Source organism: Protopterus annectens, chromosome 15.part0, assembly GCF_019279795.1.
Source record: "Protopterus annectens isolate FY-2018-M chromosome 15.part0, PAN1.0, whole genome shotgun sequence".
Taxonomy (NCBI): domain Eukaryota; kingdom Metazoa; phylum Chordata; order Ceratodontiformes; family Protopteridae; genus Protopterus; species Protopterus annectens.
Window position 1 is genome coordinate 413,086,067 of NC_056749.1, and position 16,926 is coordinate 413,102,992.

Here is a 16,926-nt window from a genome sequence, read left to right on the forward strand (position 1 = left end):
CAAAGTATTTGGAAAGGCCGACCAAGTCAATAGAATGGTGGCACTGTAGACAATTGCAAAGTACTTCAGTTGGTCTGCAACAGCCCCTCTTCTGAAGTACTAGATGAGGGAAGTAGAACCAATAGCAACAGAACAGGAAAAGATCATGCAGAGTTGAGCACATCCAGAGCATGCAGTTCTGAGGCCATAGAATGACAGGGACATCCTACTGCTGGAAAAGTTCAAAATTAGGACATCAGATGGGTGAATGTATGGAGAGAAAATGATATGAATTAATTGAAGCTCTCCTCAGTAGAGTTTAGAAGAGCTAGAGGGATACATTACTAGTGCTTAAGATTATGCCAGGGAGATGCAAAGTAGTCATTATAAAAAGGAAAGCCAAAGGAATAAGGGTGCAAATAGATTGAAGAGTTTTGGGACCAACTAGTCCCTCGATCTGCAAAATTAATTTACAGAGAGTAGTGTAAGGCTATGGACCTATTGGATGTATTACAAGAATAGGGAGGGACAGGGAGTCACCTGGGGGCTTTCAAGGTGGCATGGATTAGGTGGATAAAAGGTTGAGGAGAATGTAGGATAGAAGAGATGTCAAACTTTACTCCTCTGTGTTCAAGCAGATGTACTGTAAATCCATTATTATAAAATTAATGAAAATCAGAAAATACAGACATTATCTCTTCAAGCACTTTCTACCTAATTATCATAAGAAACAAATATATTATTTACCATATTTCTGATGCAGCAAAATAAACATATGCCTAGGAACCAGTTAAAAATGGAAAAACTTATCCATACAAACACCCTACTCCACTGTCTTCCAATCTAAACAGAATCCAAATTGAATTAGTAACTGGAAATGCAGCAGAGCTAAAATGTCCTGTAGGCGATTCCCATACACTTTTTTTCTACCCAGTGTACCTCATCCCACTGGTGACTTAATATAACCTGGTCACCTAAAGAAGTTTTATTTCTATTCAGATAATCATTTTTACCAAATCACTCATTCCCTTTCCCATACTTCTAAAACTCTCCTGTTACTGTACCCCATCCTTCTTCTATTTATGGTAACACATTTTCTCCAACACTTGAGCCTTACAGAGGCTAATAGTGTCCTCATTGTACTATCTTTGATTCTTGTCTCTTGTTTGCTAACTCTCCCACAAACCTAATGAATGTGTGACAATTATGCTGGATACTAGGCCTCTCACAGCAGGAAGTTCCCCAATTTGATTCTCAGCTGGGGTGTCTTCTCTGCAGAGTCTGCATGCCCTCCCTGTGTTTACATGCCTTCCTCTGGGTGCTCTGGTTTCCTCCCACATTCCAAAGACATGCAGTAACTGGATTGGATACTCTAAACTAGCCAGAGGTGTGAGTGTGTGGTGTGGAAGAACGCGTCTGTATAATATAGACAAAGCTTCAAAAGCTCGAACGCTCATATGAGCAGAAATGCAGGAAATCAAAATCGCTATTGTAGGGGCTGTGCCCCCCACACCCACTGCTAAATATATATTCTAACTCCGAGATCGCACTGCAGTGAGGAAAGGGCAAATTATCTAATCTTCACTGTACCGAGATCTCACGATAGAGATTACTAAGAATGGCATTTTCGACTTCTAAGCTGTTCAAGATTTTGATTTTTTGTCGATCTGACCGTGGAAGAACTACTGTGGCAGGGTTAGCCACCTAGTAGTGTAAACCTTGGCTCTAGATGATTGCCACTGTTGAATTGACACTCGACCCATTTACAGAAATGGGAAAAGGGAGTTGTGGATGGATGGATTACTGCCATTTACAACTTCTTACTTCATGCCTTCCAGCTGGCCCTTATTTTGCAGGACATCCTGATTTTGTTTCATATTTCTACCCTCTCATAAAATGTTTGATTTTTTTGGTAAATCATTGAGGATTGCATTCAGTCAGTAATGCCTGGTTTAAAATGGCACTATCATTTTCTGCTGGATAAATAATTGTCTTTGTTTTTCTGTGTATCCAAATATATTCTTCATTACTGAAGTCCTCTAATCATTCATGAAGATTTCACATGCATGCAGTGTCCAGTGCTAGGTATATAAATTGTTGACACAAGGCTATTCAGGCTGAATGCACACACTTATACATACACATTCACAGTAGACATGGCGACAAAAAGGGGCATGAGTACCTTACAGAAATAAGAAATGGAATCTTGTAATTATAATAGAGTTTTCATTTTATATTGTAGAAAAGCTAAGTCAAGATGCAGTGTTTCAAAAGTGTCAGTGCAGTCAAAGGACATACAGGAGAGATAGGTTGTCTCCTTCTGCCTTTAAAGAAATGACATTTTTTGATCTTCTATATAGTCAAATCCCTCACTGGAAAACATTCACTAAGACTTGAGACATTTTGAAACATGCACCAGCATAGACACCACACCCACTGCTACTTATGTATACCAAAACCAACATCACAGTACAGTGTAGAAAAAGAACATTTTATGATCTCAATGTACTGCAATTTCAACATGAGAAAGACGATAAGGTTTACAAGTTTGATTTTTGACTAGATCTACCACCTTTGTCACACACAGATGAATGGAAACTTTGACATAAAGGCAGAGACCTTTAAGTGTGTGTGTGTGTGTGTGTGTGTGTGTGTGTGTGTGTGTGTGGTATATATATATATATATATATATATATATATATGTATATATATATATAAATATATATATATATTGGGATCTACTTCAGATGATCGAAGTTTCATAACTTCGAACATCATATGGCCGTGGACAAGATGATCATGGTTTTCAAACTTTGAACATCTAGTAAAAATAGATAAATAAATAAATAAAAAAAAAATGTTTCTGGTACATGTTTGCAGGAGGGCAAGCCCACATGCACCCCCCCCCACCCATTGCTAATTAAATATACCAACTCCGTTATCATAATACAGCAAGGAAAACAGCAAATTTCCCATTCCACGCTGTACAGTGCTCTCCATTCAGAATGTTTGAAGTTTCAGAACTTCAAACATCTAGTTCTCAGCCGTATGATGTTTGAAGTTTTGAAACTTCGATCATCTGAAGGGAAGTGAAACTTCGATTATCTGAAGGGAACCTATATATATATATATATATATATATATATATATATATATATATATATATATGGGTCTACTTTGTTTCATTGAATCTCATTTCACTGAATTTCATTTCACCCCAACCACATCGCTGAAAACACAAATAACTGGAAACTCATTTCACTGAATCTCATTTCACTGAACTGCAGTTAGTATATATGGCACTGTGTAGAGTACTGTAAGGCAAGTAAAAAGTATATGCCCTTTTCCCCACTGTAGTGCAATCCTGGAGTTAGTATATATAGTTTGGGGGAATGTGGGGGCCCCCCCACATCGAGCAAAGTGGGGGATGTAGCCCCCCATTTATTTTGAGTACATATTGTCTTCTGGAGAGAGTTAGTCATTGGTGTTGTAGCTATGCATGTCTATTGCTTAAAATGTATTGTTTTGAAGTTTTTGGTAAAATACAATATAAAACAAACAAGGTGGTGGGCTATGCCACCCCCCCCAGTGTGTGGGGCTGTGTCCCCCACACCCCCCATAACTATGTATACTAACTCTAGGATTCCAGAGATGAAGGGAAGTATTCACAGTTTATTATCTTTCCTACTATGCCTGAGTGGAGGATTATGACAAAATGTGTGGTCAGGTCGAGGTATGTACTGTGTACCATTTTACATTTATCCATTGCTTTGTTGACTTTTTCACAGAAATCCACCAAGCTGAGTAAGTATGACCTGCCCTTGACAAATCCAAACTGAGACAGGTCTATTGTTTGGAGTTTCCCCATGTCCTTATTGATTCATTCCATGGTAAGTCTTTCCATTGGCTTTGAATATGAGACTGGTCAGACTAAAAGGTCTGTAATTGCATGGTCTGTAGAAGGTCCTCCCTTATGCAGGGGGATGACAGTAGCTGTTTCCATTCACTTGGTATAAAACCTGTATGGAGGTGAGGTTGAACAGTGTTATTGGTGGGGCCGGGGGGTTGGCTTAATCATGCTTCATGCTATTTGTCTAATTACAGCCAGGTGATGTCAGTAGGTGATTCTGAAGTTACATTCTACTGACGTCTCTAGGCATCAAATATTGCATGATTACATTTGTGTTCATGATTTCAAAACTATGCTACATACAAAGTATTAAGAGATTTCATCTTAAAACTTACACAGTGGTAACCACAGCTGTGTTGATATTTGGCCTCTGTCTAGTGCAGATAAAGAGATATTGATTGCTTTTCATATAATGCTTATTTACATTGTCATAGGTTTCATGCTTTTCTAAATATCTTGACAGCCAAGTAGCACAGAAAGAACTGTTTAGCCTCATATGAAAGCTCACTGCTGGATGAATAAAGTGTTACTAATAGTAAGTGTGTAACTGGAGTGGTTGCTGAAATATTGTAAATTGTTTGCAAAATATTTCAAATGTAATAGCTACTATGTTTACTCTGACTTATAAAATCTGGTTTAAAACCTAGAGCCTAAAGAATAATACCATTTAAAAAAATAGTTTGTGCTGAACAATTTGCCATTTACGCTTCTTAAATAATGCCTGTGGTTCCAGAGGTATGAACATTTGTTTGAAATGTGAAGACATAATTTGATTCTATCAAGAAGATTAGGCTCCGCCCATTGGAAGTTAACGTGCAAACTTCCATTGCTCCATTGGAGGGAATGACTCTAGGGATATTGTCAGAACCCATTGATGCAGTATTTTCAGCTTTTGGTAGCACTTTGAAGACTTGGTCTTGCACGATAGCTGGAGGCGAGTTAGTTTCAGATATTATCTTGTAGGATAGATGGAAGGGAGAGATGGGTACAGTTTGAGATGAATTTACTGGTCTGTAGCTTAGCTGTAACTCAGCCTCAGTGTTGGTAACATTGTTCGCAATCAGCTCAGCACATGGCTGTGTTGTGCTTCTGGGATTTGGAATATAACTAAAAAAGCCTTGTGATTGTCTTTGGCTTGAGTGGCTATTTTAGCCTTAGACTTGGTTTTGGTGGATTTTATTAAGCTCCTGAGTTTATTTCACTGGCAAGGGCTCTGTCATTTTCTGAGTTACTCTTCTTCATTTTGGTCAAAAATCTCAAGCACACAGCAGTGTATATATACGTGTGTGTGTGTGTGTGTGTGTGTGTGTGTGTGTGTGTGTGTGTGTGTGTGTGTGTGTGTGTGTGTGTATGTGTGTGTGTGTGTGTGTGTGTGTGTGTATATATATATATATATATATATATATAGATATATATATATATATATATATATATATATATATAGGGTACTTACGTATTATCGCAACCAGATTTTTAACAGCAGTTCCAGGTGCTTAACGATCATGAAATATGGTCATTACAGTTGTAGAAATGTCATATAATGTGTGCACTGTAGCACTACATTTTGTTTTGCATGTACTGAAATGAATAAGATGTAAAAAAACACACTGCTCGTGTTTCTGTTTGCACCTTACTGCCACTATTTCTGTTATTTCAAGTCCGCCTGCTGCACATTTCTTTCTCGTGGCAACAAATGTCTAACTACTGTTATTCCCACTGCAAAGTAATACCAAACCACCGAATGAGCACGCTGCATCATTACAGCATTAATGAAATCAGTGATCATTGTACTACAAAAATGTCTTTATCTGAACATGGCCCCTTCACAATGCAAAACACCTCAGTACTACCAGCTTTCTGATTTAGAAACAACAGGGGAATCAGCTGTCAGCATCATCCACCATCATAATTTACAATCATTACAATGTAATGGTTCTTTTCAACATCGCTTAAAACAATGGTTAAAAATGAACAAGTTTACCAAACAGAAATTCTCTGTGCCTGTGTTTTCATTGTCTGAAGACTTCCTTGCACAAACTCAAAAGAATCCAACGAACACTACAAAAGCAACCATGATAACTCAAATGTGCGTCTGTAATGCACGCAAAACATGAAGAGGATTTCCTAAGTTGTTTCTGTTCCTAAAAGCAAGGTAAAATTTTTTTGCCACTGCTGCTGACTTACAATAACAGTTTCCACTATTTCAAGTACTGTTTTCTGTGGGGGTATGAGCATTTTGCAACCACGAAAACTTGGTTGCGATAATACATAAGTACCATATATAGATAGACAGATATAGATATAGATATTTAGATAGACTTGAATGTTTGATCTATAGATTTTGTACAGGAAGCATTTTTGCTTTCCCATGCACTCCTCCTCTGGCTTACAGCACCCTACTTGTACTACTGAAGTTCTGTATGTGAATCATTTTCATGTACACCATAAACTGTATTAGAATGTCTCACACAGGCAAACTGAACTCTGTTTAGCAAATAGACACAACACATTTCTATATTTTCATACTTATCTTTATGCAGCTAAACATGAAAAATAAAGAAATCACACACTGACATGTCAGTAATAGATTCTAGTACAAACAAAAAAATCTCTTAAATTTATATAAGGATATAAGATATATTTATATTTTTCATCTCATGATGTTCCAAAGTGCACTTTGTTAAAGCATTTGGCACATTTAATTACCTAAGGTACCAACAAGTTAAAAGTACCAACTTAACTGAGAAATCCTTCTTTCATTGTTTTGACAACAGAATTTTCATTGATAATTTATCATGAAAGAAAAATATGGTGGTATGTTGCATGGCCGTCAAAAAAATGCTATATGACAAATGATGATGAAGAATCTTTTTCATGTCATTAGTCTGTATTTTGCTCTTGGTTTGAATGTTATTATTTTATATATGTAAGTCAGAGCAATTCAAGTTAGGATGAGCCATGAAAGAGCAGAGGGATAAACAAAATTGCTTTGAGTAATTGATTGCACATCCTCAGAGTTTAGTATGAGTGGGGCTTCAACCCTCACAAACCTAAGCAAATTAAAAAATACCTCAGATGACTGCACGCTGAGTGAATTATGATAGTTTTGTCTTTACCCTTTGTCCCTTTTTTGTTTCATCATATTTCATATTGTCGGTCCTAATTGTTCCCTATTATGATCAAATCGTCAAGGAATTTCAGTGTGCTTTTTGTTTTATTTAGAGACAGTTTATTGATGAATACCACTGGAAAGGGGAGTATTTACTATCTCTGAATGACACAGGAATATTGTCAGTCAGTTTGAAATGGTTGGATGAGTTTGTTAGTCTAGATGACAATGTAAAGTTGTAGCTGCATAATCCGTAAGGTGAATGGAGTGAACAACTAAGTGCTGCTTGATTAACAGGCGCTGTAACAAGGCCAGAATTTCTTGTTGTTGGCAGTCCATATACCATTTGTTCACTAGAGCACTGTGGCTGTAAGCACTGCAGATTGAAGTCCTCAGTTCTTTTGTTCCCAATGTTTGATATATTAACTGTAGAGAAAAAAGGGTGGTCTACCATTATGGATGGCAAAGCAGAAGAACCTGAGCTTCCAAATTTTTCTAGATCGTGAAGTAAAAAAGGTTGTCCCAGAACATTTGAAGGGCATACTTTATAGCAGGGCTGTAAACTGAGATTAGGAAAGTGAGTTTCTGTACTTGGAATTCCAACATTACTTGTCAGATGAAAGGAATTTGGTGAACAAGCTGGAGAAAGCAGGGACTTTAATGGAGAAGGTGTTCCACCACTCGATGCCACAGGAGATGTTCCAGAGCTTCCCCCTAAAAAGAAATGAGTATAAATTATGTTCCAGAATTAAAATTAGGAAACTAAATCATAAAATACCAGTAATACTGTAACTGATGCCTGTTTACAGTTATAAAATGTCCATAAATATCAATACTTTTCTAATTATATAGTAATGTGTTTGTTGCCCTCCCACCATTCATTCCAAGTGAGGCTAAAAACTGAGTCTTTGGAGCTGCAGAGTTAATATAAAGAGTTAGGCACCTTTCTTTTCACAGTTAAGAGAGCAGGTGAGACTGGAATGTATGGTGTAAGATCTGGATAACAGTGGCAGAGAAGGTGGGAAGGGTATTCCAAGTTTTAAAAAGCAGTGTTGTTTCAGTGCTTTCTAATACTGAAAGATAAGGTTAATTGTCTTTAAAAGGAATCCAAGGCACAGACTAGCAAAACACTGGAAAATAATATTATTAATGCAGACAGTAATTCTGAGGAACAGCATTCAAAGTGAATGGAACAAAGGTCCTTCAGCTGAGGGTAGGCAGTATAATTTCATCACCTGGGGCACATAATACACTTTAGAGATTGGGCAAACTGTACATCAGCACCCTGACTGGAGAACAAATGTTTTCTAGCAGGCTGTTAATATACAAGTAATGCCCACTTAAAAATGAGTCCACTGCTTCATGGCAGCATATCAAGATGCTATGGAGCTCAGACAGAAAAAAAAAATAATGGTCACCATTACTTAACACTCGCTAAGCAGTGCTTTTGCTGTTTAGTGAGTGTAAAAAAATAAACAGAAAAAAGTGCATGTGTGTGTATGTATGTGTATGCTTCTGTTTCTGTCTGCGTGTGTGACTGAATGCACATATGAATGCCAAGGAGACTGTGTGTGTAAGAGATCAAGAGAGAGTGAGAGCGATGTTGTGTGAGTGAATGTGTATGAAAGCAGAGGAGAGTGAGTGAGTGTGTGTGTGTGTGTGTGTGTGTGTGTGTGTGTGTGTGTGTGTGTGTGTGTGTGTGTGTGTATGTGTGTGTGTGTAAGAGATCAAGAGAGAGTGTGAGAAATCTTGTGTGAGTGAATGTGTATGAAAGCAGAGGAGAATGAGTGTGTGTGTGTGTGTGTGTGTGTGTGTGTGTGTGTGTGTGTGTGTGTGTGTGTGTGTGTGTGTGTGTGTGTGTGTGTCTGTGTCTGTGTCTGTGTGTGTGTGTGTGTGTGTGTGTGTGTGTGTGTGTGTGTGTGTGTGTGTGGTGTGTGTGTGTGTGTGTGTGTGTGTGTGTGTGTGTGTGTGTGTGTGTGTCATCCAACGAGATTGAGAGCAATCTCGTGTGAGTGAATGTGTATGAAAGCAGAGGAGAGTGTTTGTGTGTGTGTGTGTGTGTGTGTGTGTGTGTGTGTGTGTGTATGTGTGTGTGTGTCATCCAAAGAGAGTGAGAGTAATCCCGTGTGAGTGAACGCATGTATGAAAGCAGAGGAGACAGTGTGTGTGTGAGAGAGAGCAATGTTATGTGCGTGGCTCTCAACTGTCCAAATTTTCTCAGAATGTCCAGAGTTTTGTCTTACATTTTTTTTGTCTGTTCCTCATATAATTTGTGGTTTTATGAAGTCTTATTGCAAATCAGTGAGGCGCGAACTCACTAAATAATGACAGGCATTTGAATTTCAGGCTTTATATCTTTCAGAAAATGCATCGTAATACAAGACCTTTTATTCTAGCAACTTTCTAAGTTTATAAGAGCAATATTTAAAATTTGTCCCTATTTCTGGGGCTTTGTCCTGCCATTATTTTTGGCTTTGGCCAGATTTTTTTCTGCTAAGAAGTTGAGCGTTTTGCTTGTGTGAGTGAATGCGAGTATGAAACCAGAGGAGACTGTGTGCGTATGTGTTTGTGTGTGTGAAAGCAGAAAGAGACTGTGTATGAGAGAGAGAGAGAGAAAGAGACTGGACACTCTGTAAAATTGTTGTGTTTTACTTATTTATTTTTTTAAATACTATAGTATTTTTTTATATATATATTTTTGATGTAAAGTGCTTCTTCGAACACCATTAGCATATACTACAGAATGTTTGAAACATTAGGTGGAGGAACTATTTTACTTCAAAATATATATATAAAAATAATATAGTACTTAAAAAAGTAAGTATACCAACAATTTAAAGGATAGCCCATTCTCTAAGTGAAGTAGTGCCTTCCAGGGTATCTGTTAGTGTGTAATTAACAGCCTTCCAGGGGTGTAGGGGTGTTCTGCCTGCAGTGTTGGGCCTCATGACATTCCTGGGTGGGCATTAATTACACATTAACACACACCCTGTCAGGCATTATTGCTTACATAGAAAGCAGAATGTCTAACCAGAATAAAAACTTTATAAGTATGTTTGACACCATCAGATAATTTAGGGTTATGGTAAAATAAAAATGAATAATGTCTCCTTATCTTGCTAGAGGGAGGTTTGTATTATACAGAAAGTGAGGACAACTCAACTTTTTTTTTTCAGTTTCTGCTCATATAGTGCATTTAAGTAAAGCAGCAGTTCAAAGTATTCCCACTGTATTTCAACTGACCAAGCATGTTACATGCAAAAACAGCAGCAGGTCAAAATGTGGTAAAAACATATCTTCTCTGTTTCGGAACATAACTGCATTCTGAAATTATTGCAGTAGTTTTATTGTTTACTGTGAGACTTTGCTTGATTATGTTCAGCAAATATTTACTTTCTACATGCAACATTTACAGACTGGAAAGTGCATAGAAAAGAATAATTCATGATAGCCATTCATAAAACCAATCAAAAATCATTTATAAAACAAACTGACATAAAGATTAAGAATATGGCAAATCAGTATCCCTCTGTGATACTGTATTTTATAAACTTCACTTACATAACAGTTCTTATGAAAGAAAGCAAGCTTCATTATAAAATACAAAACATACAGAATATAGTGCAAAACAAAGAGGGTTCTAACAGGATGCTTGGAACATGTCTGGGGTAATTAAGCTCTGATCTTTATGCATTAAGCCTATTTTTCCAGTTGCCAGAAATATATTTTGCCAAAGATAAGTATACTTCCTACTTTTTACCTCAGAAAGTTAGTGTATTACAATTCATTCTTATTTAGTTTGTCCCAAAACAGCCAGAGATGACACGTTGCTGTTATTTGCTCATAGTTACAAATATAGCATTAAGCTGCATATAATACAATGGTTTTGTTTGGAAACATCATACTGAGTACATTCCTGATTTGAATTAAATCTTTTAAGGAGACACTGAGCTCTTAAGAGAAGCACCGAAACTCAAAGCCAGAATAGATATCAAATGTGTTCCAGAATATTTTTTTCCATAAGTGAATAGCAAACATCTTTAATTGCTAAATTAGTTGTGTTTGCTTGCCATATAGTTGTTGAGCAAATTATACTTTCTAAACAAGTGTAAAGACCTGAAGAGTAGTAAATAAATACGTATCTTTTCTAGTTTAGTTTTAGCCTCAGTTGCCAGTGATTTGATTTTGCCACTTCAGTTTTTTTTGGGGGGGTTCACATTACTGCTTTGGACAGTAGCATAACAAAGTGCATGCAGAGGAAACTACTGCATTTCCTAGTAACCAAGATGGTTATCACTGTGCCTGTTTGAGATTCCATGATTCCCATGGCTCCTAAAGGTTCAGAATGCCTACGTAGCCAGAAGTTAAGATAAACATAAGAAGATGTTAAGAGAAGAAATAACTCATTAGGAACTAAGTGAGGAAAAACAACACATCTGTGAAAAGGAACCCGTTGTGGCTAGATCCATAAATGCTTTATTGCTTTAGGTATTCATTGTAGGTTACAGAAAACTAATAGCAAATCAAGCCAAAAAGATTACAGTGTAATAATGAATACTTTCCAACAGGAGTAAAAAAGTAATGGATGCAAATATTGCTACATCTGACAATCATTGTTGCACAACACAGTGAATATAGTATAGTTTAATGCAAGTTTGAACATTGCCATCAGTTTCAGACAAATAAATTCTGCACAGCATGATGATTTTCTAAAAGGTGTGTTTATGAGAACAGTTGAATAAATGCAGTTTGTATGCAGACTAAGTTGTCGAGAGACACCGCAGAGTGGGGTGAAGGGGAAGGATAACCAAAAGCAAGGAAGGCCGCCTGGCAGGAAGGGATGATAGGTATGGTTAATTTGGGATAGAATGGGTTAAATTTGAATGGAAAGTGAAGGAGAGTTTGAGTAGGAGGTGAGGTAGGTGGTAGGGAGGAGTTAGATGAGTTTTTACTTTTATCTGAGAGTCAAGGGGTCAGACTTTGGCATGGGCTTGTTGATAACAGTAAGCCTGCGTCTAAGATGATCAATTCAGGTTGTAGGTATTGTCGTTAAGGTAGGCCTTACACATCTTTGAGGCATTTTGTAAAAGGAACATTTTTCTTTTTCTTCTTCCAGTGAGTGGGCAGGTCGGGAGGGTTACTGTTCATCTCATGGCTGCTCAGGAGGATATAGCCCGGATCAGCTTGGACAGATCTCATATGTTTCCTTGGGGGATCCATACTTGCATGCAGTTTCTATGACAAAAGTATGCATCTTCTTCAGTGGCTCATTGCAGTAGTTATCTTGCTAGAGCTGGGGTACTGTTTTACGTTGCACTTCGCCTAGTGCAGGTGCTTCCATGTGCATGTTTGGTGTTGCTTAGAGCTTAAATCACTGCACAGCTATCTGTGACTGGAGTAAGCTAATCACTAGAGATTGACAGGATGCCTATATTTTGTATATTGCTGATTCACTAGATTTAGAGCATGATAGGTGGAATATTGTGGAGCTCATTTGCTGGTATTTTCATAATTCATCGTTCACAGTTTGGTGGCTCTCGCACCACATCGCTTCCATCTTTTTCAGGGTTTTGCTGTGGCTTTTGACTGTATATGGGGGAATGGCAGGTTTCCTTGGTCCTTTGGCCATTGTCAGTGGGAATGTAATGGTTGTGTCATGTGCTCAGGTTTACTGTGCCGGGCGGAGGACACGTTTGCATGAGAGGAGGGCAGTTAATTGTTTTGTCATTGCAGGGCTTTTCATTGTTCATTAGGAAAATAAAGATAGTAAAGGCTTTAAGTCAGAGTTGAGGGCTGGTACAATTGTTAGAGTGTTTACCTCACAAACACAAGGTACAGGAATTGCTTTTTAGAAGGTAGTTAATTTGCTTCTACAGACCAACATGAGCACCAATGAGTTTGTTCAGTATAGTAAATGTTAAGGGGTATATTCAAAAGCCGCATGGTCCTCAACATGGTGATTTAAATTAGTTATATTGAGATTGAGTGGAAGTAAAGGTAGACCAGAATGGGGGACTAAAATTATCCTTGCAAGATATGTGCAGGGATGTTGTGAGGGACTAACAGCAACCTTGGTAGATCTAGCAATAGAGGAGTTGTCAGAAAGGTAGCTTGGAAATTACTGTACCGTTGAACTGTGCGAGGCCATGAGGCACAGGTTCACCCAGGCTCTTTAACAGGGGCACATTTGCAACACAGTCAGCTTGCTGTTTTAACAAAAAAAAGAGGAAGGAAATGAGGGCAAAGAAAGGAAAGTCAATAATCACTCATGGAATGAAGTATTTTTTTCTTTTTTTTTTTTTTTCCGGGTAGGTATCTGGATACACAATTAAACAGATAAGTTAAGGCTCATTTGGGGAGGAGATAGTTAGGTAGAAAGCGGGAGAAACTGCCAGTTGCCTATTTAAAGCTAACAGTATATCCAGAAATGGCCATTATAAGAAAGCTAGCTTATAATAGCAATGCCTTTGTATAGTTAACTAATTAATTACTCAGTGATTATTTTTTTTTAACTAATGGCTGCTCTTTCCTTTCAGATGGAGATGAAGCACACCTTGAAGGAGAGATGGGAAACTATTGTAGTTCAGATGGAGTTGTTGTTCAAAGATGCATCACTAGTAGACCTGCTCACAACAGATATTCGGAATTTTACAGGTGGCAAGATTCCCTGCCATTGAGGCACCCATCATATACCAGAAGGAAGAGTGCCAGAAAGTCAGCGGCAGTACCAATGAATGAAGATGCTGATGTTGGGGGATCGGATCCCTCCCACAGCTGAAGGTAATGACAATACTGTGCCGGTTGGCTTGGGGAAGATGTTTCAATTTGGGGTAGGTTAGCCAAGGTGCTACAGGGTCCTAATGATGCTGATCACATTGAAGGCCAAGAGTTGGTTGGATGGGGGGAACAGTTGCAGAGCAATGCATTGTATGGGGATGCACTGCATGACGAGATGGGAACTCAGTTGTCAGGGGGCCAGTTTCCATGTCAGAACACTTGGGTCAGTCAAAACAAGAGGTTGGTTCAGATTTTGGAGCCCAGCTGGCCAACTGTTTCGTTATGCAATCTCTTTTGGCAGGGGAGGCAGTTTTTCTTTTTTTACCTCATATATTCCCCTTTCTGTTAAAGAAAAGATATGGAAAGGTGAATATGTGGTTATATTTAAACTGATAGACTCTAGTGGGGTGCAATGATTGGCTGAGGCAAACATGGCTGGGAATAAGGACTTATTGGGAGCCTTTGATGGTGTTGGGGAGGAGAAGGATGTGAAGATTTAGAGCGAGGACTTTGGAAAATTGGGTATTAGTTTCATGTATTACATGGCAGTCTGTTTATGGAAGGATGATTCACAAGTTCTCCCTCTGTTAGCTTATTTTCTATCCATTTGGGAGGGGCAGTGGTTGCATTCTGGGAACCAGTGTTTTTGAAAAAGGAAAGCAATTGATCAGTCCTTGAAATGAGAAGTGATGCATCCAGATATCTTGCTGATGATTATGCTGGAGAGTGTGAGTGGTCAAGCTAGGATACCTAGGGATGTGGGAGAGAAAGTAGGCATATGTTGGGCATTCAGTACAGTTATGTGTGCATGTTGGTTTTCTCAGAGTTGTTCAGTTTGCAGTGGGGTACATTTAGCAGTGCAATGTTGGTGCCAGGAAGGAGATCAGGTACAAGTATCTCCTGCCATCGGTGAGAGTGAGAATCTCCAAAAAGTAGGGGAGCAGGAGGTTAGGGGAAGAGGTAGTTTTGGTGGGCAAAGATGATTTGTGACTTTTCAGAAGCAGAGAGGTATGTCATCATTCCCATTCACCCATTAAAGTACACAGATTGCAGTGATGCTTAGTAGGCATTCTGATGCAGAGGTAGCCTTTGAATTGATTAATGGGTTTTCAAGGGGTTTTTCCATCAAATTGGGGGTTGAAAGGGACAGGGTTGCTAGTAAAAACGTAAGTTCTGTTTGGGGGAAGGAAGGCATTTTGCAGGGATTAATTGAGAAAGAGTTGCAGGCCGGGATGATCTTAGGTGCATTTGCCCCCTCCCTTGCTAGTTTTAAGGTATTCCCTTTTAGTGTAGTACCACAAAAAAGACTATTGGGGAATTTTCAATGATCCATCATCTGTCCTTCCCAAAAGGAAGGTCAGTCAATGATTACATTTACAAAGTGGATCCACAAGTGCAATATGCATCCTTGGATGATGCCAGTGAAGTGATGAAGGAGTTTGTGGACCATTGGATAGTGAAGGTGCACATTAAATTGGCTTTCTCTTTGTTGCCATTTCAAGAAGAGGAATGGCCATTGTTGGGTATGGAAGTTGATAACAAATTTTACTTTGACAAGGCCATGTCCATGGGATGCTTGATGGCATGTGCTTCTTTTGAGAAATTCAGCAAGCTGTGTCCAGTCAGAGGGCTGTCCATTACTTAGATGACTTCCTATTGGTAGGGAGGGGCATGATGGAGCTTAAGAAGGGCTGCAGGCTTTTATTCGAATATGCAGGGAATTGGGTGTGTCCCCATTGCCAGAGGAAAATTGGAAGGTCCAAACAAAGACATATACATTTTAGGTTTGACAGTTGATGCAGGTGGGAGTTTGTTTCATCTCCCAGAGGATAAATTATAAAAGTTGAAGGGTAAGATTGAGTGGTTTTGGACTACAGACAAGGTTTAGATTAAGAAAGCCACGGAGCTTTTGAGCTTGCTGAACTTTGCATGCCAGGCAAATTAGCCCAGGTAGGACTTTTTGTAGTTCAGTAGCATATATGCTGAAAGGTGGAAACAATAAGCATCACTGTGTGTGGGATGGTAGGCTAGTTATGGAAGAGTTACTGTTGTGGGCTACATTTCTTGAACACTTTAATGGTATTTCCTTTTGGCAAGAAGATTTGGTTAATCCGGAGGAGTTGCAATTTTTCATGGATGCTACAGGAAGGCAAGGAATGGAAGCATATTTTAATGGAGAGTGGTTTTTGGCTCAATGGCCAGATGGATAAGGTGAAGAATGGAGGAAAGGTGTGACATTCTAAGAGCTAATACCCATTAGGGTAGCTTCAGTGGATAATCTGGCAGTAGTCCATGTCTTAAAAACAAAGACTGCTAAGTCTAAGTTGCTTTTGTGGGTTTTAAGGAAACTTGTTTTACAAAGGTTATTCATTAATTTTTCCTTTTCAGGTACACATTTGCCAGGTTCAAAGAATTTGATAGCTGACAGCCTCTCTTGTTTTCATTTTTGCCGGTTTTGGGAATTGGCCCTAGAGGTGCAGGTCGAACTAGTGTTGCTGCTGGCAGAGGTATGGCATCTTGAACAGATTTAATGGGTTGGTTGATTCAGCAGTTGTGGGCTGCATCCATGCAGAAGGCTTATTATGTGGCATTATCTGCTTTTGGTAATTTTATGAGGGAGCTACCTGAGGAGGAGAGTGTGTGGTCTCTAAATTTTTTGTTGCATTATTTGTCGAGTAGATGGCTCAGTGGGAGTGTGAATAGGGCCTTTAGACTACATTTGGCACCTGTTAGAATGTTTACCATAGTAGTAGGTTTGGAGGACCTAAACAAATCTTGGTTAGTAGCGCGTATGTTGAATGAGTGGGATCAGGTACAAGGTAGGAGAAGTGATGGGTAACTACCAATGAAGAAGCAGGCTCTTAGGGTAATATTGACAGAATTACACTTATTAATGGGAAACTTGGTGGATTACATGATATGAGCAACCTTGGCACTGTGGCTGTACAAGGGGGCATTTAGGGTTAGAGAGCTGCTGGGTTCCTTATTGTGGAAGGATGTCTTTATATTCTCTTCAGTTGTGTTGATTTGGTTGCAGCATTCTAAAATGGATCAAGTTGGCAGAGGTACACAGATAGTGCTGCACAAAAGTGTTGAGGAGTTACTTTGCCCTGTGGCATGGGTTAGGAAACTTCAAAGTTTGCATAATGGC

The 16,926-nt window shown here is 38.7% G+C and overlaps 1 protein-coding gene across 1 annotated transcript in view; it reads right to left on the reverse strand.

Moving 5' to 3' along the window:
- Positions 1-5,710: 5,710 nt before the first annotated feature.
- TBX22 (T-box transcription factor 22) overlaps positions 5,711-16,926 on the reverse strand; it is a 67,366-nt gene continuing 56,150 nt past the window's right edge. Inside the window, exon 8 of the mRNA XM_044057685.1 lies at positions 5,711-7,712. Coding sequence (XP_043913620.1) covers positions 7,108-7,712 — 605 coding nt within the window. The 3' untranslated portion in view covers positions 5,711-7,107. The remainder of the gene's footprint in view (positions 7,713-16,926) is intronic.